This window comes from Monodelphis domestica, chromosome 4 (genome assembly GCF_027887165.1).
Source record: "Monodelphis domestica isolate mMonDom1 chromosome 4, mMonDom1.pri, whole genome shotgun sequence".
Lineage (NCBI taxonomy): Eukaryota > Metazoa > Chordata > Mammalia > Didelphimorphia > Didelphidae > Monodelphis > Monodelphis domestica.
The window spans coordinates 233,681,881-233,708,431 of record NC_077230.1 but is presented as its reverse complement, the minus strand read 5'-3'; the positions used below and the strand labels follow the sequence as shown (position 1 = coordinate 233,708,431).

General features: G+C 36.8%; 1 protein-coding gene across 17 annotated transcripts in view; it reads left to right on the top strand.

Annotated features, from left to right (window-relative positions):
* CEP164 (centrosomal protein 164) overlaps positions 1–26,551 on the top strand; it is a 97,510-nt gene that overhangs the window by 31,801 nt on the left and 39,158 nt on the right. For all 17 annotated transcript variants that reach the window (XM_016433830.2, XM_056794330.1, XM_056794331.1 and 14 more), the window contains 3 exons: positions 15,636–16,022; positions 16,756–16,830; positions 18,837–18,920. In XM_016433830.2, the coding sequence (XP_016289316.1) occupies positions 15,636–16,022; positions 16,756–16,830; positions 18,837–18,920 (546 nt within the window). The remainder of the gene's footprint in view (positions 1–15,635; positions 16,023–16,755; positions 16,831–18,836; positions 18,921–26,551) is intronic.

Sequence of the window (26,551 nt, the reverse complement as noted above, 5' to 3'; positions counted from 1 at the left end):
TTCACTTGTTTGATAAGGAGACCTAATTTTACTTCAAATGCTTTCACATGTGATTGCATTTTGCAGATGAGCTTCCCTTTTCCTTGAAGTTGCATATTGAAACTGCTGAGTAGCTCTGTTAGATTTGTCAGAAAGGCGAGTTGCCATTTCCATTCTGCATCATTGAGCTCTGGTACTTCTTTGTTTTTTGAAAGCATAAAAGCTGTAATCTGTGGAAGCAAGTCATAGAAATGTCTCAAAACTCCCTTGACTCAGCCAACAGACTTTTGTGTGGTACAGAAAATCTTCAACATTTAGCTCAGACAGAAATTCCTGAAATTGTCTGTGGTTTAGTGCATTAGTTCTAATGAAGTTAATACAAGATACCACAATTTCCCACTTCAGTGATTTACTACATAGTAGTGTATGGCTTTTGGATGAGAATGTTTATGTTTGTCCATCTCTTGATTCATAGGAGCATTACTCCTTTCTTAGACCCCACCATGCTAGGAGCACCATCAGTTGTCACACTGGCTAGTTTAGCCCAGTCCAGCTCCAAATCCTTCACAGTTTGGGAAACCTTTTCATAGATATCCTCTCCTGAAGTTGTTCCTTTGAATCTTGCAGTGCAGCAAGCTCTTCTGTGACTTTGAAATTGTCATTCATCCCATGAATAAAAATTAGAAGTTGTGCAGGATCATGAACATCATTGCTCTCCTCTAGTGCCAAGGAAAAATAGGAAAGTTTTCTTGCAGAGTTTTGCAAATGCTGATGCAAATTGTCTCCCATTTCTTCAATCCTTCATGTAATTGTAGATCCTGAAAGACTAACTGGACTAAATAAGTCTGCCTTTTGTGGACACATCTCTTTGGCAACAGAAGAAGGCACTCTTAAACAAATTCTCCCTCCACAAATGGTCTGCCAGTGCATGCTAGCTTGGCAACTTGAAAACTTGCTTGCAGTGATGAAATATTTAGCTGTTTCTGCTTCACAAAAGTATTTTGCTGAGTTGTCAATATATTTTTCAGTTTTAATATTTTATCTTTTTTCACATCTCTGACCAAACAATCATATTTATCTTTATGTTGAGTTTGATAGTGTTGATGCAAATTGTATTCTTTGAACATAGACACTATATTCTGGCATATCAAACAAATAGCTCTTTCCTTGTACTGCACGAAAAAGTAATCATAAGTCCACTGTTCTTTTAATATCCGATACTCCGAGTCAATTTTTCTCTTTCTTGACATTATTGTTTCCTAGGATTCCAAATTGCTATTAGTAAAATACCTCTCTCTCTCTCTCTCTCTCTCTCTCTCTCTCTCTCTCTCTATATATATATATATATATATATATATGTATATATACATATATATATATATATACACACACATATATATAGTTATAGTTATGATTAAAATTAGTTTCTAGTAATAAAATTATTATATTTTTAGAGGTTTATTAAAGATTAAGAAATAAAGAAAATATGAATATAGAAAGCATGTGGCTAGGAGGGTGGAAAGGCCCATTCAATTTCACTCACTACATCTTGGGAGTCCAGGGTTCAAATCTCCATTTTTACAATATATGTATGTATGTGTATGTATATATATATATATGTATATATATATATATATATAATAGGGGCCATTATATTGTGCTTCTGGGGGAGTATGGGAGCCATTGTACTACTGTGTTTCCCTGAAAATAATTTTGTCTTATATTAATTTGACACAAAATAAATAGGAGGTGTCTTATAAAACACTCAGTGTAAGTGGTGGGCTTCTCACAGTAGAGGTCCACTGCTGATGTCACAGGCCAGATCACCGCTATTTGATGTCTGTATACAGTACTGGAGGCAGTGCTGGGCCTGTGACACTGTATACTGCTGTCTGGGATAGCGGAGGCTGCAGCACTGGCTGTGATGGGCCTGTCACACCTTGCACAGGCCCATCACTGCCACCTCTATACCGGGCAGCAGTATACACAGTGTGGAATCCCCTTCGCCATATTGTCGTTCACCATGCTGACATCTTCCATTGTGTAGCCACATAATCCTTTGTGTGGTGCCTTGTTCTCTGTTCAGTTACTCTCAGAACAAGGCGCCACACAAAGGATCATGTCACCGGAAGTAGTACTATATGTGAGTGAAGCCATGCTTTGCAGTGCCGCCACATACAGTACTCCAGGAGCACAGGATGTGGATCCTGTGCTCCTCTCACTGACCACCAATGAAAGAGGTGCCCCTTCCAGAAGTGCGGTGGGGGCCAGATAAATGCCCTTAGGGGGAGGCAGCTTGGGGTCCCCTTCTTTACTCCATTACTTCTTATCCTGCTCTCACTTTGCTATACTTCTCCTAAACTATTTATTCTCATCATGACCTCTACCCACTTTACCCCTCAATGCTTTATCTGTCTCTCATTCCTTTTCTGGCTTTACTTCTCTCTTTTTATAATTTCAACCAGTTAAGCTTTATGCTGCCTCCTCTTCTAAAGACCCTATTTATTTCTCTTCCCTTTCACTACCAAACTCCTTGGAAAAGTTGTTTGTATTTATTGTGCTCGCTTTTCAATCCCTTGCCATCTGGCTTCATCTTGAAACTGCCCTTTCAGGGTTGTCAAGTAATCTCTTAATAGCTAACTACAGGGGCCCTTTCTCAGTGCTCATCCTTCTTGGCCCCAAAGCATGAGACACTTGGGACCAGCCCCTTTTCTGGGTACTCTTGTCTTCCCTGGATTTTCAGGACACTTTTCTCTCTTGCCACTTCTCCTCCTACCTTTCTGACCCTTCCTTGGTCCCCATGCCTACATTATTACCTATGTTCTGCCTCCTGGGTGTGAGGATCCTTTTGGTTCCTCTTCCCTTTTTTTCATTACACTATCTTTCATTATACTCACTACACATGCTCCTGTAAGTTTAATGTCATCTCAATGAGTATGACTTCTAATTTCATTGATCCAGCATTCATTTCATCCCTGAGTTCTGTTGAATCCCTGGCTCCTTTAGAACTTAATTAAGAGTCTTTTTGGAGCTTCCCACTTGTTTGTGAGCTCTCTTCCTTCCTCAAATCACTTTGTATTATGGTTTTTATATATCTTGTTTTTCTTCTTCTTTTTTTGAGAGAGAGTATGACATAGAGTTTTGGTTTTGAAGTCAGGAAGTCCTGGGTTTTTAAATCTTGCCTGGGTCATTGTATAATGCTGGGCAAGTCACCCATTCTCAGCTTTCTGTCACATGAAGAGAATATATGTAGAAGTTACATCACAAGATTGTTGTGGAGATCAGTGAGATAATGTGTATAAATTGTTTTACCAAGTTTTTTTTTTAACCCATATCTTCTTTAAAATCAATACTAAATATCAGTTGTAAGGCAGATTAATGATAAGAGATAGGCAGTTGGGTTAAATCACTTGAACTCAGGACCTCCTGTCACCAGACCTGACTTTTATCTATTGAGCAACCTAGCTGCCCTGTTTTTGCCAACTTTAAAGTGCTCCATAAATGTAATTTAGTTTATTTGCCTATGTCTGTATTATTTCCTCAAGCTCTTTGAGGGAAGGGATTGTTTCATTCTTGTCTTTGTTTTCACGCTGCCTTTAGCATAGTACTTTGTACATATTAGATGGACCCTTAGCAATTGTTTGTGGAATAGAATTCAATCTCTAATTCATTTTTGGCTTAGCACTGTTTACTGGATATCTGTGAACTAAAATTCTGGCATGGAAATGATACCCAGACAGATTTCCTTACTAGGAGTGGGTGCTTGGTCATTGCTGTTATTTGACCTAATGAAGACCCTGGTGTATGCTGGCTGGGATTCCCTTTGGGTTTTTTGTGTATTGATAGTTACTTTATACCTGAGCTATGGAGCCTCTTTTATTTTTATTTTTATTTTTTTTTAATTTTGATATTTTATTTGATCATTTCCAAGCATTATTCATTAAAGACAAAGATCATTTTCTTTTCCTCCCCCCTAACCCCCATAGCTGACGCGTGATTCCACTGGGTGTCACATGTGTTCTTGATTCGAGCCCATAGCCATGTTGTTAGTATTTGCATTAGAGTGTTCGTTTAGAGTCTCTCCTCTGTCATGTCCCCTCAACCGCTGTAGTCAGGCAGTTGCTTTTCCTCGGTGTTTCTACTCCCACAGTTTGTCCTCTGCTTATGGATAGTGTTTTTTTCTCCTAGATCCCTGCAAGTTGTTCAGGGACATTACACCACCACCAATGGAGAAGTCCATTACGTTCGATTATACCACAGTGTATTAGTCTCTGTGTACAATGTTCTCCTGGTTCTGCTCATATGGAGCCTCTTTTAACAGATCCTTGATTGTTTATGAATTTTCACTTTTGATTAAAGGTTTTTTAGAATCATTTTATCTTAGAGCTGAAAAAACCTACTTAAATCATCTCATCCATCCTCTTCTGGAATTTATTTCAGTTTATCAAGCTTTTATAAAGTGCCTACTATGTGCTAGGCCCTCTAGATACAAAAGACAAAAACAAGCAGTCTGTCTTCAAGAAGTATACATTCTCCTGGGTGATAGGATGGGAGAGGAGGAGAAAATAACATGTACAGATAAACTCAAAACATATACACAAAGGAGGTACTTAAGTAAAAAATAATTTCAGGGAAGGAGAGCATTAATACCCAAAAGAACCCAAAACTGCCCGGTGTAGGAAGAAGGAAGCACTTGAGCTAAGCCTTGAAAGAAACTAGGAATTCCAGGAGATAGAGTTGATCCCCAGATGTGGGGGACCCCAGCCTGTGTCAAGACACATAGGTAGGAAATAGCAAGTAGATTGGTTTATGTGGAACTTAGAATTGAATCCAGAGGGTGTTTAACATTCGTACATGTACCTATGTACATACTTAGAAGACTTTACATGAAATCAGCCTGGAAAGATTGGCAAGAGCAAGTTTGGGAAATGTTTTAAGTATCAGAGAAGTTTGTCTTTACTCCAGAGGCAATAATAGCTTCTTGAGCTGGTCACTGAACCTGGGCTTTAGGAATACTATTACTCTGGCATATGTGTGGGGAAGGCCATCTGAAGCAGGGAAACCATCTAGTAGATTGTTATCATAATTCAGGGGATAGGGGATGATGGCCTGAAGTTGTTAGAATGAAGTTATTGGAATGAGTGAGTGAATGAGTGGAGGGTTCAAATAGGAGAGATAACATGGAGATTAAAATGATGGGATATGGCAGCTGACTAGAAATGGAGAATTCAGGAGAGAAGAATATGAGTTCATTCTTCATCAGGGTATCTCCCTGAAAGGATTCCCAAAACCCTGTTACAAATGGGCAGCCTATAGGGGCAGCTAGGTGGCTCAGTGGATAGAGCATCAGCATTGGAGTTGGGAGGACCTGGGTTCAAATATGACCTCCCATACTTCCTAACTGTGTGACCTTGGGCAAGTCACTTAACCCCAGTTGCCTAGCCCTTTCCACTCTTCTGTCTTAGAACTTATATTCAGACAAAAGGGTTTAAAACAAACAAAGGAGCAGCCTAATGTGACTTGTGGAGATGTGAGGGAACTAGTAGCTGTAAGTATTTGATAAAGGTGAGCAGATGTTAGGCCCATTGACAAGAGACTTGCTTACTTTCTCAAACCTTTTTCCTTCCTTCTGCCAACCTATGCTTACTGTTGAATTTCTACATGCTTCCCAAAGGAAAAGAGGTTGGGTTTATACCATGGGGAGAAGCTGGTGTTTAGGGAACCACATGGAATGAAGAGCCAGCTCTCCTAGGAGCCTTCCTTAGCTGGTGGTGTTGGTAGTTGAAGGATTAGGGAAAGAGACATTCTCAGGTTTGGACCTTTAGAAACTAGTGGTCCTTTCACTTTCCTCCCTTTCAATTGCTTTGCATTTCCTATTTCTGAGTATAGGGAACTTCCAAACTTAAGCTGCACATTGGTTAGTCCTTCCTTTGACTATTGGCGATCATTTCACTTGTCATTCCATGAGATGGCAGTAGGAAGGCAGCAACATTCATCTCTCTCTCTCTCTTTCTCTCTCTTTCTTCCTTTCTCTCTACCTCTCCCTCCCACCCCTTTCTGTGTTGCTTACAATTCTCCCATCTCTAGTCTTACTATAGAATCAAAAGAAAAAGATTCATGAAATAGATGTTGGGAATGAGTGTGAGGAAAGGAGGAGACTACAGGATAAGGGGAGTGGATGGCATGTTGGGTTAGTGAAAATCCCATCAGCAGATCCGAGTTAAGGAAGATAGGACTTTGAAATAACAGGTGATGATGTCATTGTAGTTTGAAGGTGCTAACAACACTGGGGAGAGGTATAAAGAACTGAGATTAACCGGGCAGGGAAGGAAGCAAGGGAAATAAATTGGACTGACTGGAGGCCCAGTGGGGAAAAAAAGAAGACTGCTAACTCCCAGGGTAGCATCCATGCATAAACATTCTTTTCCAGAGTTATTCATTCATTCATTCATTCATTCATTTATTTATTTGCTTCCTTTCCTTTTGTTCTATGTTAATTCTAGGAACTCCTTGCCTTTGCACTCTGGGCAGTAGAGGGACTTGCAGGCACTGAAGCTGTCATGTCTCTTGGGGGAAGTATGTTAGATATTCCTGGAGTGTGTCTTAGAGGCTTTCTCTACGTCCCTCTGCACGCAGATGGCAAGGCTTTTTCTGCAATCTTGGCACAAACTTGTTTAGAAATACTCCAGGACCTGGGGCTATGACAAAGAAGGAAGGAAAAAGACTCTGAGCACGGGCGACTAGAGAGCAAAACTGTGTTGAACAGAGAGTAATAAGACATTTCCCATGTGGCTCACAAAACAGAGGAGGTCAGGCAGCTTGTGTTAAGAAGCTTCATGTGTTTTGAGGGGTTAGTTAGGGGTCCCATGTTCTTGGTTTTAGTGAGATAATAATGGGGAATGAAATAAAAGCATAAATTTGTGAAATCATGTTGGTTTTGGGGGAGCACTCTGCTCTTTATCTGCATTTAAAATTATCTACTTGGTGTTTCTCTGCAAAAAAAGTCTAGTTCTGTTTTAATGTTTCCCTGACACTCAGGAGGCTACTCTGCCCCACCTCTTTCTATTTTAAGTATGTGTTTCATGGTAAATTTCAACTTTTATTAATTTTAGTCTCACTGTAACATAATAGGAATAATTTACTGTCTCATTGTGCTTTAAGGTTTACAAGGTGCTTTCCTTACAAGAACTCTATGAGAATGGTTTAGCAAGATTAAATGATTTGTTTATGGCCACTTAAGTGATATAGGAACTGGACCTTGAACCCTGATTTTATTTCTTTAACACTAATGATATGCCTCACAAGGAAAACATTTAGAAAATCCAATTTTTCTGATAAACAGACACAGCTCTTCTATCTATTTCACCCTTCATTTATTTATCTTTTGGATCAGGAAGAGTTTAGTGTCAGCTAATGTATGGTTCATGTCTCCTGAGTCTCTTACAACCCTTTGGGTATCATGAGTGTCACCATATACATTCTTTATTCATCATTGGCTTATTAATAAGTTGTGGAAGCTACAAGTAGTACCTTTGGGGTTAGTAAGCAGTTATTATCCTTAGATGAAAAACACCACATAAGTTCTTAGTTACTTTTTTATGTTTGTTGTTTAATTTGCTCTTCAGTGATTTTTTGCTGCTTGTTTGATTGAGCATTCAGGGCAAAGTACTACAAAGTCTTAAAACCTCTCATCAGAGTTGTTCAAATCAGTGGCACAAGCATGTTAGTGTGAATGTTTTATGGAATGAAAACTACCCCTCGCTCCTTTTGCTGTCAGTGTGAGCCCAGGAGAGCTTGAGCTGGCCCCATTTCCAAGTGGGGTTTTTACTTTCATGCTGTGATTGGACCTAAGGAGTTTCACTAGAGGCAGCCAAGTGTAAGGTTTGTGTGTAGGAAATAGCAAGGAATTGGGCTTCATCTACAGCATCAAAGTTCAGCATTCTCTATATGATGGTGTCCAGGGAACAAGGAGTGCATCCTCAGCTGCCATAGTAGAAGAGAGTCTCTGCCACCTTTTAAAATCACAGATTCCACCAAGAGAAACTTGAAGGAATAAGATAAATAGGATAATCTATATCACACAAAGAGGCACATAGGAAGGGGAGGGGAAGAGCACTATTATGAGAAGGAGAGGAAGAGAGTGCTAATAGATAATACTTAAACCTTACTCTCAGTGAAATCAGTTCTGAGAGGGAAGAGCCTCTAGATCCATTGGAATATCGAATTCTATCTTACCCTATAGGGAAAGTGAGAAGGGAAGAACAAGATGGGAAGTGGGGCAGGGAGTACAAAAAGGGAGGGAGGGAGGGAACTTAACAGACCTTAAAAAAAATAAGAAGGGAACAAAAAGGGAGGGGGTGGAAAGAGAAGCATACCAAGGGTGGGAATTAGGGGGACTGATTAAAAGAAAACCACCGTTTTAAAAGGATATAGCAAAAGAAGAAAGGGCAGAACTAGGAGAGGATATAAAAATGTTGGGGAAGACACAAGTGGCAATCATAACTTTGAATGCAAATAGGATGAATTCACCCATAAAACAAAAGCAAATAGCAGAGTGAATTAGAAACCAAAATCCTACTATATGTTGTCTACAAGAAACACACATGAGGTGGGTAGACACTCACAGGGTTAGAATCAAAGGTTGGAGCAAAATCTATTGGGCCGCAACTGATAGAAAGAAGGTAGGAGGTGCAATCATGATATCTGACAAAGCCAAAGTAAAAATAGATCTGATTAAAAGAGATAGGGAAGGTAATTACATCCTGATAAAAGGCAATATAGACAATGAGGAAATATCAGTAATCAACATGTATGCAACAAATAGTATAGCATCCAGATTTCTAAAGGAGAAACTAGTGGATTTGAAGGAGGAAATAGATAGTAAAACTATACTAGAGGGAGACCTGAACTTTCCTCTATCAAATCTAGATAAATCAAACCAAAAAATAACTAAGAAAGAGGTGGGAGATATGAATGAAATCTTATAAAAATTAGAGTTAATAGATATATGAAGAAAAATAAATAGGGTCAAAAAGGAATACATCTTTTTCACAGCACATGGTACATTCACAAAAATTGACCATGTACTAGGGCATAAAAACATGGCAAACAAGTGCAAAAAAGCAGAAATAATAAATGCAACCTTTTCAGATCATAATGCAATAAAAATAATAATTAGGGTACCTGGCGAGCCAAATCCAAAATTAATTAGAAATTAATAATAAGATTCTGCAAAATCGGTTAGTTAAAGAACAAATCATAGAAACAATAATTTCATTGAAGAAAATGACAATGATGAGACATCCTTTCAAAATCTATAGGATGCAGCCAAAGCAGTATTGGGGGGAGGAGGGAATTTATATCCTTGAGTTGATATATTAACAAATTAGGGAGGGCAGAGGTCAACGAATTGGACATGCAAATAAAAAAACTTGAAAGCGAACAAATTAAAAATCCCCAGATGAAAACTAAATTAGCTATCCTAAAAATTAAAAGAGAAGTTATTAAAATTGAAAGTGAAAGAATCATTGAATTAATAAATAAGACTAGAAGCTGGTACTTTGAAAAAACAAATAAAATAGACAAAGTACTGGTCAATCTAATTTAAAAAAGGAAAGAAGAAAACCAAATTAACAGTATCAAAGATGAAAAGAGAGACCTCACCTCTAATGAAGAAATTAAGGCAATCATTAAACACTATTTTGTCCAATTATATGGCAACAAATAGGGCAATCCAAGTGATATGGATCAATATTTATAAAAATATAAATTGCCTAGATTAACAGAAGAAGAAATAGAACACTTAAATAATCCCATATAAGAAAAAGAAATTGAGTAAGCCATCAAAGAACTCCCTAAGAAAAAATCCCTAGGGCCTGATGGATTCACAAGTGAATTCTATCAAACATTCAACGAACAACTAATCCCAATATTACATACAAACTATTTGACATAATAAGCAAAGAAAGAGTTCTACCAAATTCCTTTTATGACACAAATATGATACTGATTCCAAAGCCAGGCAGGTCAAAAACAGAGAAAGAAAACTATAGCTCAATCTCCTTAATGAATATAGATGCAAAAAATCTCAAGTAGAATACTAGCAAAAAGATTCCAGCAAGTGATCATGAGGGTTATTCATTATGATCGGGTGGGATTTATACCAGGAATGCAAGGATGGTTCAATATTAGGAAAACCATCCACATAATTGACCAATATCAACAAGCAAACCAACAAAAATCACATGATTATCTCAATAGATATAGAAAAAGCCTTTGACAAAATACAACACCCATTCTAATTGAAAACACTAAAAAGTATAGGAATAGAAGGGCTTTTCCTAAAAATAATAAACAGTATATATCTAAAACCATCAGCAAACATCTGCAATGAGGATAAATTAGAAGTATTCCCAATAAGATCAGAAGTGAAACAAGGATTCCGATTATCACCTCTATTATTTTAAATTGTACTAGAAACACTAGCAGTAACAATTAAAGAAGAAAAAGAAATTGGAGGTATTAAAATAGGCAGTGAGGACACCAAGCTATCACTCTTTGCAGATGATATGATGGTCTACTTAAAGAATCCTAGAGAATCAACTAAAAAGCTAGTGGAAATAATCAACAACTTTAGCAAAGTTGCAGGATACAAAATAAATCCACATAACTTACCAGCATTTCTATATATTTCCAACACATATCAGCAGCAAGAGTTAGAAAGAAATCCATTTAGAATCACCCTAGGCAATATAAAATACTTAGTAATCTATCTGCCAAGACAAACACAGGAACTATATGAACATAGCTACAAAACACTTTACATACAATTAAAACTAGATCAAAATAATTGGAAAAACATTAATTGTTCATGGATAGGATGAGCTAGCATAATTAAAATGACAATCCTACCGAAACTTATTTACTTATTTAGTGCCATACCCATCGAACTACCAAGAAACTTTTTTATTGAATTAGAAAAAACCATAACAAAGTTTTGGAAGAACAAAAGATCAAGGACATCCAGGGAAATAATGAAAAAAAAATGTGAAGAAAGGTGGCCTAGCAGTACCAGATCTCAAACTATACTATAAAGCAGTGATCATCAAAACAGCATGGTACTGGCTTAGAGAGAGAAAGGAAGATCAGTGGAATAGACTTGGGGTAAGTGACCTCAGCAAGAATGTCTTTGACAAACCCAAAGATCACAGCTTTTGGGACAAAAATCCACTACTTGACAGAAATTGCTGGGAAAATTGGAAGACAATATGGGAGAGATTGGGTTTGGATCAACATTTCACACCCTACAACAAGATAAATTTAGAATGGGTGAATTAAAGAAGGAAACTATATGTTAATTAAGTGAACACAGAATAGCATACTTGTCGGATCTTTGGGAAAGGAAAGATTTTAAGACCAAGCAAGAGTTAGAAAAAATTACAAAATGTAAAAGAAATGATTTTGATTATATCAAATTAAAAAGTTTTTGTACAAACAAAACCAGTGTAACCAAAATAAGAAGGGAAGCAACAAATTGGGAAACAATCTTCATAACAAAAGCCTTTGACAAAGATCTAATTATTCAAATTTATAAAGAGCTAAATCAATTGTACAAAACATCAAGCCATTCCCCAATTGATAAATGGGCAAGGGATATGAACAGGCAATTTTCAGATAAAGAAATCAAAACTATTACTAAGAACCTGAAAAAGTGTTCTAAATCTCTTATAATCAGAGAAATGCAAATCAAAACAACTCTGAGATATCACCTCACATCCAGCAGATTGACTAGCATGACAGCAAAGGGAAGTAATGAATGCTGGAGGGGATGTGGCAAAGTCAGGACATTAATTCATTGCTGGTGGAGTTGTGAATTGATCCAGCCATTCTGGAGGGCAATTTAGAACTATGCCCAAAGGGTGCTAAAAGTCTGTCTGCCCTTTGTTCCAGCCATAGCACTGCTGGGTTTATACCCCAAGGAGATAATAAGGAAAAAGACTTTTAGAAGAATATTCATAGCTGTGTTCTTTGTGGTGGCAAAAAATTGGAAAATGAGGAGATGCCCTTCAATTGGGGAATGGCTGAACAAATTGTGGTATATGTTGGTGATGGAATACTATTGTGCTGAAAGGAATAATGAACTGGAGGAATTCCATGTGAATTGGAATGACCTCCAGCAATTGATATAGAGGGAAAGGAGCAGAACCAGGAGCACATTGTAGACAGAGACTGAGGTACAATAGAATATAATGGACTTCTCTAGTAGTAACAATGCAGTGATCCAGAACAATTGGGAGGGATTTATGAGAAAGAACTGTATCCACATCCAAAGGAATAACAGTGGGAGCAGAAACTCAGAAAAAAAACCAACTGTTTGATCATATGGGTCAATGGGGATATGATTGGGCATATAGACTCTAAATGATCACCCTAATGCAAACATCAATAATATGGAAATAAATTTTGATCAAAGAGACATGTAAAACCCAGTGGAATTGTGTGTTGGCTGGGGGGGGGGAGGGTAAGAACATGACTTGTAACCACGGAAAAATATTCTAAATTGACTAATTAAATAAAATTAAAAAAAAAAACACAGATTCCAAATTCAGATTTTTTTGACTAAAAAGAAAAAGAACTGAAAAGAATCCACAGTTCTAGGTCTGTATTTTTCCTCTAGAAATAAAACACTCCCCAAAATTCTCAGTAAATAACTAACCCTGAATGCAGCAATTAAAACCTTGAGTTGATTTTCCATTTACTGAAACCCCAAGTCCTCATATATTCTAGATTTGGGGATCTTTGGTAGGCAGATGCTACCAAGGGGTCTTGACCTCTCTTGAGTTTCTGGAATTTCTTTAGGTATAGCCTAAGAAGCCTTTACTCAGACCTATTAACTAAAGATTGTTGTTGTTCAGTTGTCAATGTCTTGTCTGATTTTTTCATTACCCCATTTGGGGTTTTCTTGGTAAAGATACTTGAGTGGTTTGTCATTTCCTTCTCCAGATCATTTTACAGAGGAGGAATCTGAGGCTAACAGGGTTAAGTGACTTGCCCTGGGTCACATAGCTAGTAAGAATCTGAGACTACATTTGAACTCAGGAAGATGAGTCTTCCTGACTCCAAGCCCAGCATTTTATCCACTTTGTCACCTATCAATTATTGCGCTGTCTAATTACTAAAGATATGCTAGGATAAAACAAATGTTTTATTGATGGCTTTTGTTTTCATATCAGTCAACTCACATTGAATCCTCTCTTGTATCAAAGGAGAATATTTAATCTCAATGACCTCTTGCCATGACTTTATTTGACAATATATGTACCATTACATACCTAATACTCCCCTTTCAGCAAAGAAGGGAGAGGTATATTTCAGTATCTGTTCTGAATGTTGTTCGTTAAGTACTGTCTTTATGTCAAAAAGACCTATGCTTAAGGGTAAGCTACTTAAATTCTTAGTTCTCTCAAGCAGCTTTCTAAAATTTTAGGTTATAGATGACTATCCTGACCTTTGTCATATTGAGAGTTCCTCATACTGATGAAATTATAGAAATGGCCAAAAAACAAAAAGGTATCTCAGAATGTGTGAATTGTAAGGAAGCTCAATGGTCATCTGAGCCATCCAACCCATACATTAAATATAATGTACTGTACAAAGGATTGTCAACTCTCTGCTTGAAGACCTTCAAGCAAGTAGAACCCACCACCTCTGGAAGCATTAGAGGAAAATATGGGGGGAAAATGGTTATATAAAACTTAGGTTAAATTTTTTTTTATTTTTTAGAATGAGCTGTATTTTTTTTTATTCTCATTTTTGTTCACCTTATTTAGCTTTTACTTGGTTTTCCTTGGTTTCTCCTTCCCAGATTCCTGCTAAGAGTTGGGACCAGAGTAATATAATGAAGTATTATTTAGGTGTCCAAGTCTTTGATCAAATGTATATTAGACATTCCAGTCTACTAGGGGGTGAAAAGTCTCACATTCAGATCAAAATCACTGTATTTTATTAGTTGTTTCCCCACTGCTACCCAAGACCCCCTTGATTTGGGTGGTTTCGTTTGTTTTAACATACACTGAAGTCTTCCTTGATTTCAATGTAGTATGGAAGTGATCTTAGTTTCTTAGAGGCCTTGCCGGTATAATCCAAATTCTGATAGATTTGCTATGAAGGTTAGAAAGGTACCAAGCACTGGTCCATTGAGGCAGAATGAGGACCAACCTAGTTTGGCCCCAGGATGCTCATCACCAAAAGGTTGAGCACTTGGTGATGATTTGTTTTTTTTTTTTGCCATACCACTCCATAAATTGGTGCTTTGGTATAGGCATACTAAGGAAATCCTGGCTCTCTCAACATACCTCATTTTTTTTTAAACCCTTACCTTCCATTTTTGAGTTAATACTGTATATTGGTTCCAAGGCAGAAGAGTGGTAAGGGCTAGGCAATGGGGGTCAAGTATCTGAGGCCAGATTTGAACCTAGGACCTCCTGTCTCTAGGCCTGACTCTCAATCCACTGAGCCACCCAGCTGCCGCCCCCTCTCAACATATCTTTTAATTTCACAGGGTTCTCAGGCGTCATATCTTTTGAAATTTTGACTTTCGAATCTGCTTGTCTCCTTCTGTCTCAGAGACTGAGACCAGGAGGGATATCAGTATTGCCATGGTAGCTTTCATTTTATGGTAGAAGTAATTGGTGGTGAGTATTGCCTGAGATGAGTGAACCCACTTTTGTGGTCATCATTTTGAATGACCCATATTTTTATGGCAGCAGCATAGTCTAGAGACTGGAGGCACTGTCCCAAGTACCTAAGCTGAAAACCTTCAGTCATTTTTTTGGTCAATTTTGTCCATAATATTTCTCACATCCATTCCATCTTCTCCATTCCTACTTCCAATTCCATAGTTCATACCCTCATTCCCTCTCACTTTGAGCATGAGGTTCTCTCTAGTTTGTTTTATATGGCTGTCAGTCACTGTAAGTCATTCTCCTGATCAAAAATTTTTATTGGTTTCTTACTGTCTACCAAATAAAGATCAAACCTTTTGGCCTAGCTTTCAAAGTCTCCTTGAATCAGGTCTCAATTTATCTTTCCAGCCTTATTTCCTACTATTTGCATTTTTACACATTTTAGTCCTTAGCCAAACTTGACTACTGAATATCACCCTTCTGCCTTTTCTTATGCCATTTGCTATACTTGGAATGTATTACCCTATATCTTTCTTTTGAAATTCTACTCAGTTCTCAAGGTATAGCTTAATTGTTTTCATAGGAAGCTTTTCCTGGTTCTCCAAGTTCAAGGAAATCTCTCTAACCCTCAATATTCCATAGTTCTTTGTTTCTTTTTAAAATATATAATATATAGTACATGTTTTATATAATCATTTTAACTTGAATATCTTGAAGTGTATATCTTGCTAGTGATTTGTATACTTGGACCATCTCCTTTATTAGACTATAAGTTCCTTGAGGGGCACAGACCATGCCTTATTCTATATATTCCCTATAATCTTTGGTATTTAGTAAGTGCCCAATATATTATTGAAGAAATATAGCTCACGGTTGATAGAATTCAATAGACTTTTGTTAAGTAACTTAATCTCTCTTTGCATTTCCTCTGGATGGGTTTAAAAAAACCACATTTATCTACCTGCTTCCTAGGAATCTCCAAGAAGCCATGCAGAGGATAAGAAGGAAACATCTCTAGGTTCAGATGTCCCCTGCCCCCAGACTTCTGACAAGCACTCCAGCCGTGATATAGATAGCAGCCTGGGCAGTGCTGATGGTGAAGGCCAACGAGGGAAGTTGGCAATTGCTTCCCTCCCAGGCAAGGAAGATAGTGAGAAGGGTGATCCTGGGGCCTCCCGGCTGCAAATGACTCAAGGAGTAGACTCAGGGACTGGTGAAAATACTGGAGAAGCCAGCAAGAAATCATTAGAAGACCCAGTGGCGGTTGGAGAAGTGGGCTTTGAGAAAGAAGAGGTATTGAATGTACTAGAGAAGGCATTGACAGAGCTGAAAACAGAGAGCAGATCTGATGTCAATGAAGTAAGTCTCCTTCTCAGAGGCAGCTGCTGCCTGTACTCCCTTGCTGCTTTTGTAAGCACTCTACAAAGTCTCAGTCCCACATCTTTATTACCAATGCAGGAAGCTCCATTTGCAGGCCTTCAATAGACTGTCAGAAACAGCTACAGAGCCAACACCCTTAATTGTGACAAATATTCCCAGGGCCCTGTAGGGCAGTAAAATCCTGAACCAGGCTTTAAACCTGCTGGCACTGGAAATTCAGAGCAGAAGTTGTTTTTTCTGCTAGCACCTTCAGGGATCTTAATGCTCTGTTTGTCTCCTACTCTCTATTTCCATTGTCTTTTACATTTGTGGTTTGAACCCTACCTCCAAGTCGCCATCCTTGCCCACCACATCTGGTTGTCCTTTTCCATAGCCTCAGAGACATTTTTCTCTTAATTGTGTCCTTGGTGATTTGAATTGAACTGGAGGTGGATAGATTCATTCTGGATCTGCCCAGCCAAAATGTGGAGAGTGTGGCAGTTTCTATGGAGAGAAGGCATGTAACTATCCAGATCATTTAAATGAGGACAGATTTCTTTTTCTTTTGAGCAGGAATTATCTATGAAGACCAAAATATATGTGCTTTCAGTGTGACTGAATTGAATTTCATGGATAGTTACAGAACCTTTCTCTTGATTGTGTTGGAATAGCTATAACTCTTTTTGTAGTATTTATTTGTTTATGTGATTTTTCTTTGTGTGTCTTCTCCCAGGAGTCAGAGGTCAGTGACCATGTGCAAGAGTTGCAGTTCTCAGACCATTCTGATCCCAAGTCATTTCTTGGCTTGGTAAGTCAATTATATTGAGAATCACATGCATATCATTTTAGTTAATTTCTGGCATATCACATCCATCTGTAAATTCAAAGATAGGGCCACTCATTTGTATAGTCTTGGAACTGGGCTGGAGGTCAATCCTAGAACTTTACCCAGGTTGATCCTACTCTTCCCATTACAGATTCTTAGTGTTTTCTTTTTCTTAAAGGCCTTACCCTCTGTCTTAGAATGGTTCTAAGGCAGAAGAGCAGTAAGGGCTGGGCAATTGGGATTAAGTGAGTTGCCCAGGGTCACACAACTAGGAAATGCCTGAGGTTAAATTGAATCTTTTTTCCTTTTTTTTACTACAGTTGGTTTTAGCTAAAAGACGGAGAAGCAATTATAGTATCTTAATTTCTGAATAAATCCTGCTGCCCCTCCTTCCCTCCCTACCCTGTGAACTATCCCTTAAAACATAATTAAAAAGGAGGGGAAAAAATAGCAAAATTAACCAAAACATCAGTTGAGTTTAGGCTTATATTCAGTGTTATGTATTCATAGTCCAATCCCTTGGCAAAGAAGGGAGAGAGAGGAGGCAATCATATTTTCTCTGTTCTAGACTTTCTACCTTGCTGCCTCTTGGTTATTTCACAGGCATCTTCACTTAAGGGGAGAAGCCTGTGAAGTTTTATTTTTAGGTAAGAAAGAGCCAAAAAAAGAACTGTGAGGTTAGGAAGAAGGACAGAGGAATGAAGAGGTTTGGGCCCCTATAGCTAACTGCCCTAAAGGCTTACAAAGACAGATGGTAGCTGGGGAAATCTAGGGTAGAATCCAAGCCAAAATAGAAATATCACCAAAGGAGAAAAAGACTCCAGAAAGCTAAAAGTAGAATGCATGGGGCCAAAATGTCACTGGTAAGTATGGCCTGGGATGAGTAGCCATATCAGCAAGGCCTGAGGAAAAATGAACCTGGCCTTTTTAAAAAAGTAAATTGTCAGGGGCAGATTAGGTGGCTCAGTAGATTGAGAGCCAGGACTAGAAATTGGAGGTCCTAGGTTCAAATCTGGCCTTAGAAATTTCCTAGCTGTGTGATCCTGGGCAAGTTGCTTTGCCCTCTTTGCCTAGCCCTTATCACTCTTCTGCCTTAGAGCCAATACACGGTATTGATTGAATGCAGTCAAAAAAAAAATGTTTCCGTGAACAAGTTTCAACAATTCAACTTTATAACAATTATAAATAAACCTGTTAAATTTTTCTGGACAATGCCAGCATTTGGATTTTTTTAAAAAGTAAATTTCTTATTGACGGCAACTAAATGGTGTTTGTAGCATTTTTATCATACGGTAGATTCCATCCATTCACTATACTTTTCTAACTGAGTTGTCCTACATGCAAGTACATGTTTTTAATGTCTGTCTTCTGTGCTGTTCCTGTAAGTTTGCTATTAAAATACATTAAACTACAAAAAAAAACAGTAAGAGTTTAAAAAAAGAAAAAAAATTGCCCATGTGAAGGAGGATGCCCTCAAGTATATTTGGGTTGTGGGTAGAAAGAGCTCTGGGCATCAGGACCAGAATCTTGGCTGAGAATCTTGTTATCACTGCTAAGGACTGAGTTGTTCTAATTAGCCTGTGGTCAAGTAGCAGTCCTCTAGCTATTAAAAAGAAGTACTCTAGACTGGGAGAGCAGGGGTGGGTGGGGGGTATGTGTGCCAGTGGGGGGTATGTGTGCCTGTGGTCTGATACCTCCCAGAGAAAATTGGTGTGTGGGTCTGATATCTAAAGCAATTACTTTTCACCAACTCCAATAGCATCCAAATTTCTTTGTTGAGATTAGGGATTCTTCTGTCAGTCCTTGAATCCTGCTTGTGCCTCAGGAAGAAAGGGGTGCAGCTGTGAAGGGTTTCCCCCCAACTGAGTTGGGCTCTGGGCCTCTTACAACCATCATGGAGAACAGTGAGCATTAGGGTATGTAGTGGAGTTAGTCCCCTTTGGTCTCTTTGGGTTAGGAATTCATACCCTTACCTCCTCTGCCCTTAGGACTTTGGTTTTCGAAGTCGGATCTCTGAACAACTGCTGGATATAGATGGATTGTCCCCAGTCCTGGATGGACCCAAATGGGAGGTGAGTTGAATTAAATGTTGGACCAGGAACAAGTGGGGCTCATTCTGTCCATCACAACAGAAAAAGTCTGAAGATACATACATATTCCTCACCTTTGGATTCCCATTTTAAACTTTTTGAGTTCCACATTCTCTCTCTTCTTCCTTCTTCTTCCCCTTCCCTGAGATAGCAATTTGCTATTGGTTATATATGTGCAATCATACAAAATGTATTTCCCTATTTGTCATGTTGTGGGAGGGGGGGGGGAAACTCATGAAGAAAATAAAGTGAAGAATGTTCTGCTTCAATCTGCATTCAAATTCCATCAATTCTTTCTCTGGAGATAGATAGCATTTTTCATTATAAGCCCTTTGGGACTGTCTTGGATCATTATATTGCTGAGAATAACTAAATTGTTCATTGTACACTATTGCTGTTATTGTGTACAATGTCCCCCTGGTTCTGCTCATTTCACTCTTCATGAGTTCATGTAGGTCTTTCCAGGTTTTTCCAAAATTCTGCTCATCATTTCTTATGGCACAATAGTATTCCATTACAAAAATATGCCCAACTTTTTCAACAATTCCCCAATTGATGGGTATCCCTTCAGGTTCTAATTCTTTGCTACCCTGGAAAGAGCTGCTATAAATTTTTTGTGCAAGTAGATCCTTTCCCGTTTTTTTTAAAAAAATTCTATGGGATACAGATCCAGTGGTGGTGAAAGTGGATCCTGTGAATGAAAGGATATGCACAATTTTATAGCTTTTTGGGTATAGTTACAAATTGGTCTCCAGAATGGTTGAGTCAGTTCATAACTCCATCACCAGTGAATTGGTATCCCAATTTTCTCACATCCTCTCCAGTATTTACACATTTTCTTTTCTGACATATTAGCTGATCTACTGGATATGAAGTCATACTTCAGAGATGTTTTAATTTGCATTTTTCTAATCAATAATGATTTGGACTCCCACTTTTGGAAAGGAGTGTGAGCAGGAATGAAAGGAATGTTTTCTCGTATGTCTTTGGGTGCTAGGCTTATTATTTTCATTTACATTTTTGTATCATTTCATTGATTGTTTTCCTGACTGCTTATTTTTATTTTGGGTGCATCTTTCTATAATTCTTTGTATTTATCATATTTGTTGCTTATTACAGAACAGAAATATTCCATTATATTTATATACCACAATTTGTTTAGCCATTTTCCATTTGATGGACATCTATTTGTTTTTATCTCTTTTCTACACAAAAAGTGCTTCTTTAAGTATTTTAGTGCTTATGGAGAAGCTTTTCTTATTGTCATTGATCTTGGGATATAAACCTAGCAGTGGGATATCTGGGGTCATTTTAGTCACTTTATTTGGATAATTCTGAATTGCTTTCCAGAATGGTTGCACCAATTCACAGTTCCACACTATGCATTGATGTGTTTGTCTTTCCATAATCCCTTCAACATTGGCTATTCCTATTTTTTGGTATCTTGACAGTTTGCTGGATGAATGGTGAAACCTCTGGATTATTTTGATTAGCACCTTACTAGTGCTCCCTACAAATCAATTCTGAGTGATTTGTAGAATTCATATTGTTGTTGATAGTTTCCATTTCTTAATTTGAGAACAGTTTGAATCTATTGGATAATGGTTTTTGATAGGATATTAGACTTTTATCAGAGATATTTGATCATAGTAGCTAAATCTTTCACAGTTGGTTAGTCTTACAATATTACAACAATTCTTACATTATTCTTACAATGTAATAAAATTCTTACAATAAGAATAATCTTACAATATTACAAAATTACAATTCTTACGATACAATATTCGTAAAATATTGCTGTTATTGTATGTAATGTTCTCCTACTTTTGTCCACTTTACTTTGAATGAGTTCATATAAGTGTTTCTAGGATTTTCTGAAACCATCCTGGTTATAGCATAATAATATTCCATCACAATTATATGCCACAATTTGTTCAACCATTTCCAATTGATGGGCTTCTCCTTAGTTTCCAATTTTTTGCCCTTCCAGAAAGAGTTGCTATAAATACTTTTTTTTGTGTGTGCAAATATAAGTCCTTTCCCCTTTTCTTTGATCTCTTTGGGATATAGGCTTAGTAGTGGAATTGATGGTTCAAATGGGTCAAATCCAGAATGGTTGTATCAATTCACAACTCTACCAACAGTTCATTAGTGACCCCATTTTTCCATATCCCATCAGCATTTGCCATTGTCCTTTTCTCTCATGTTAGCTAATATCACAGATGTGAGGTGGTATCTCAGAGTTGTTTTAACTTACATTTTTCTGATTAATAGGGATTTAGACCATTTTTTTCAGGAAACTATTAATAGCTATGATTTCTTCTTCTGAAAGCTATATGTTCATATCTTTTGAACATTTATCAATTGAGGAATGACTCTTATTTTTATAAATTTGGCTTAGTTCCCTATATATTTGAGAAATTAAGATTTTAGCAAAGAAACTTGCTGTAAAAAATTCCCCCAGTTTCTTGTTTTCTTTTTAATTTTGGTTGCATTAGTTTTGTTTGTGCAAAATCTTTTTCATTTCATATATTAAAAATTATCTATTTTACTTGTTGTGATCCTTCTCTTGTTTGTTCATAAATTCTTCCCATATATAGAGATCTAAAAGGTACATTTTTCCATCATCTCCTCATTTACTAATGGTATCATTCTTTATGTTTAAGCCATTTATCCATTTTGACTGTATATTGGTCTATGAATCTAGTTTCTGCCAAAAGCTATCTAATTTTCCCAGCAATTTTTGTCATATAGTGAGTGCTTATTACAGAAGCATGTATGTTTGAGTTTATCAAACACTACATTATTATGGTCATTTACTACTGTTTATTGTGTACCTAATCTATTCCACTGGTCTATCATTCTGTTTCTTAGCCAATCCCAGACTGCTTTCACGATTATTGCTTTGTAATATAGTTTGATATCTGCTACTGCTGTGCCACTTGCCTTCATATTTTTTTTCATTGAATTCCCTTGATATTCTTGGTTGTTCTTCCACATGAATTTTGTTATTTTTTTTCTATCTCTATAAAATAATTCTTTGTTAGTTTGATTGGCATGGTACTGAATAAGTAAATTAACTTAGGCATAATTGTCATTTTTATCACATTGACTTGGCTTACCCATGAGCAATTATTACTTCTCCAATTATTTAGATATACCTTTATTTGTATGAAAAGTATTTCTTAATTGTGTTCCTAAAGCTCTTGGGTTTGACTTAGCAGGTAGATTCCCAAGAATTTTTGTTACTATCTCTTCTTGCTCACTCTAGGTTTTTAATGGATTTTTTTTTCCTCTTGAAATCTTTGGGATTTCAGCTTTTTTTCTTTATATAGGGAAAAGGAAGTCTACCATCTTATTTGGTCAGATGTCTCAGAAAATTGACAAATATTTTTTACAAGCATAGATATTTATTTTTATGTTTTAATGCATCATAACATAATATATAACCTAACAATAGTATAATACATGTGATTTATTATAAATATGTAGTGTTATAATAAATATGTTTATCTAAAAGAAATACATTCTCACATCAGCTGTGTCCAAAAATTTATGTCCCATTCTTTTTTTCTCCTCCCTTCCACATCTCCCCTCCCCCAAAAGGCAGTTAATATTATATAGGTTGTACAGATATTACATAATATATATTTCCTTGTTTGTCATATTGTGAAACAAGAGACATATCGCTTACACTAGAGAAAAATTCATGGAGGAAATAAAGTGAAGAATGGTATGTTTCAATCTGCATTCAGACTATCTGTTCCTTCTATGGTGGTGGATGTCTTTTTTCCTTCATGAGCCCCTTGGAGTTGTCCTGGATTCTTGCCTTGTTAAAAACAGTTAAGTCATTCACAGTTGATCATCATGCATTATTGTTACTGTGTACGACATTCTCCCACTTTTGCATCACTTCACATAAGGCTTTGCAGGTTTTTTTTTTGTGATCATCTTTTTTGTCATTTCTTATGGCCCAATTGTATTCCATTTTAATCATCTACTACAACTTGTTCTGCCATTCTCCAACTGATGAATATCCCTTTATAACTTTGAATATAAATCCAGATTACTCTCTACAATGATTGAATCAGTTCACAGTTCCACCAACAATGTATTAGTGTCCTTATTTTTCCATATCCCTTCCAACATTTGTCATTTTGCCCTTTTATCATTTTAGCCAATCTGATGGATGTGAGATTCTATCTCAGAGGTGTTTTGATTTACATTTTTCTAACCAATCTATCTCAGAGGTGTTTTGATTTACATTTTTCTAACCGATAATTACTGCTTCATAATTATTTATAGCCATTTATTATATAGTTATATATAGCTTTTGATTTCTTCAAACAAAAACTGTTTATAACTTTTGACCATTTATCAATTGGGGAATGGCTCACACATATATTTGACAAAGTTCTCTATATATTTTAGATATATTCTAGAAACTGTCCACAAATTTTTTTCCAACTTATTGCTTTCTTTCTTTTCATGACTGCATTGGTTTTATTTGTACAAAGACTTCAATTTAGTGTATTCAAAATTAGCCATTTTACATTTCATGATACTTTCTACCTCTTATTCATTCATAAAGTCTTCTCCTATCTATAAATCTAATGGGTAACATGTTCCCTGTTCCTCTTATTTGTTTATATCTCTCTTTATTATATGTCATGTCTCCATTTTGATCTTATCTTCCAATTTTCCCCATAATTTTTACTAAGTAGTAAATTCTTATTCCAAAAACTTGGAACTTTACACGTGAAGGTAATTATATTATTTTGCAACTGTGGGTTGTATGTCTATTCTGTTCCACTCATCTACTTTTCAGTTTCTTAGCTAGTACCAGACAATTTGATAATTACTGCTTTATAATATAATTTAAAATCTGATACTGTTAGACTTCTTTCCTTAACATTTTTCCATTATTTCCTTTGATATTCTTGACCTTTTGCTTTTCCAAATGAATTTTGTTATTATTTTTTCTAATTCAATAAAATAAGTTGATTAGTTTAGGGAAGATTATAATTTTAATTATATTTGCTCTTTGCATTCATGAACAATTCATATTTCTTCAATTATTGTAATCTGACTTTATTTGTATAAAAATGTTTTATTATAGTTTCAAATCTTTTTTGAGACAAATATATTTGCTAGGGTCTAGGTATTCTTGGGAGGAAGAATTAGTAGAAGCAGGCCACTTTATGAATTCCCTTTGAATCTCCTCCTATTATATAGTTAAAAGGCTAGCTTGCACCTCACCTCTGATTAAATATAGTCTTCAGTAGTAAACAATAGCTAGTGATGGTGCTCCAAAAACTTAAAATAAAGATGATTTTTTTCTTTGTTAATAGAAAGATTTTTTTCTATTAAAAGCTAATTGATAACATAATATTTGGCCCCTTGATGCTAGGTTCTGGAGAATGAAGCTATGATATGGCAATAGAAGAAAAAAAAGCAATAGATGAAAAAACCTCTTCAAGTTATGCTGAAGTTCCTGGCCCAGAAGCCTCAAATATGAGAGGCTAATGTGAATTTAGGGTAGAAAGAGGTACATTCTTGTTAGATTTGGTGTAGACTTTTGCTTCAGTAGTTAAAACTCCACGAAAAATTTTAGATTTCATCAAGAAACTCAATCTTCAGTCTTTGTCCCTGTGATGAATGAACTCATGACTTTGAGTTCTTCCAAAGTTTAGCCAGAGCTCAACACAAGTTGTTTTGAAACTAAGTAAATGAACCTCACAGAGTGACTTTTTAGTTGTATATATAGAACACTTGATAATTTTGTGCATTTGTTCAGAATTCTTACCATGCAAAGACTGCTGGATTTGGAGTCAGAGGACCTAGGTTTGAATCCCAGTCTACTCCTATGTGACCTTGGACAAGTCACTTCATTTTTCTGGGCTTCAGTTTTCTCATCTATAAAATGAAGAGGTTGGATTTAAATGGCTTCTGAGATTCCTTCCAGCTTTAGACCTATGATCCTTAGGAGTCCCTGTAAACCTTATTTGAGAGTACCAAGAACATGATGGTCTTGGAGAAAGAAGGAAGGAAGGGAGGGAGGGAAGGAAGGAAGGAAGGAAGGAAGGAAGGAAGGAAGGAAGGAAGGAAGGAAGGAAGGAAGGAAGGAAGACAGGAAGACAGGAAGGAAGACAGGAAGGAAGGAAGGAAGGAAGGAAGGAAGGAAGGAAGGAAGGAAGGAAGGAAGGAAGGAAGACAGACTGGAACTCTGGAATGCTACTGGCCAGTACTTATGATATTAATCCAAGAGAAGAGGTCTGAAAGGGAGGCATCAAAGGAACCTGTTGAATGCTATTGGTGAATTCTTCACTTTTTTATTCCACTCTGTACCTGCTTTGTCATTCGAGAGTAGAAATCCCTAAAGAGGGGGGCAGCTGGGTAGCTCAGTGGGGAGGTCCTAGGTTCAAATCTGACCTCAGAAGCTTCCCAGCTGTGTGACCCTGGGCAAGTCACTTGACCCCCATTGCCTAGCCCTTACCACTCTTCTGCCTTGGAGCCAATACACAGTATTGACTCGAAGAAGGAAGGTAAGGGTTTAAAAAAAAAAAGAAATCCCTAAAAGATGGCACAGGTTTAACCCAGAGATTGGAACTTGAATCTTTTACAGCTGTTTCTTTGTGTAGCTGAGCCCTGTGAAACCTCATATATTCTCCCTCTGTCTCTGACTCTCTGTCTCTGTCTCTGTCTCTGTTTCTCTCTCCCTCTCCCTCTTCCTCTTCCTTCCCTATCCTCCATTTCTCCCCCCAGTAATATTTTATTTTTCCTCTCAATTACACGTAGAAGCAGTTTTTAACATTTGTTTTCTTACATTTTGAGGTCCATATTCTTTCCCTCCCTCTCTTCTCCAATCCTTGAAATGATAAGCAATTTGATATAGATTATATATGTGCTATTATATAATATGTAATTCCATATTCATCATGTTGCAAAAGGTGCACACATCACTAAAAAAACCTTTTGAAAATAAACTGAAAAATGGTATGTTTCAGTCAGCATTGAGACTTCATCAGTTCTTTCTCTGGAGGAGGCTAGCATTTTTCATCATGAGTTCTGTGGAGTTATCTTGAATTATTGTATTGTTGTTAATAGTCAAGTCTTTTATCATTGCTCATTGTATAATGTTGCTATTACTGTAGACAGTATTCTCCTGATTCTGCTCACTTAACTTTGTATCAATTCATATAAGTTTTTCCAGGATTTTTTCAAATTTCTCCTTTTTATCATTATAGAAAAATAGCATTCCATTACAATTGTATACCACAACTTCTTCAGCCATTCCCCAATTGATGGACATTCCCTCAATTTCCAATTCTTTGCCACCACAAAAAAGAGCTGCTTTAGTTATTTTTTATTAAAAATTTTTTTCTTATTAAAAATGTTTTCAATTACATAAAAGAAAGTTTTTGACAATTGTTTTTGGACATTTTAAAATTAATATTTTTTCCTTTCCTAGCCTCCTCCTCCTCCTCCCTGAGGTGATAGTCTGATATAGGTTATACCTATACTTTCATGCAATACATATTTCCATATTGCTCATGTCATGATAGGACACACATAAAAATAGAAATTTCATGAAGGAAATATAGTGGAAGATA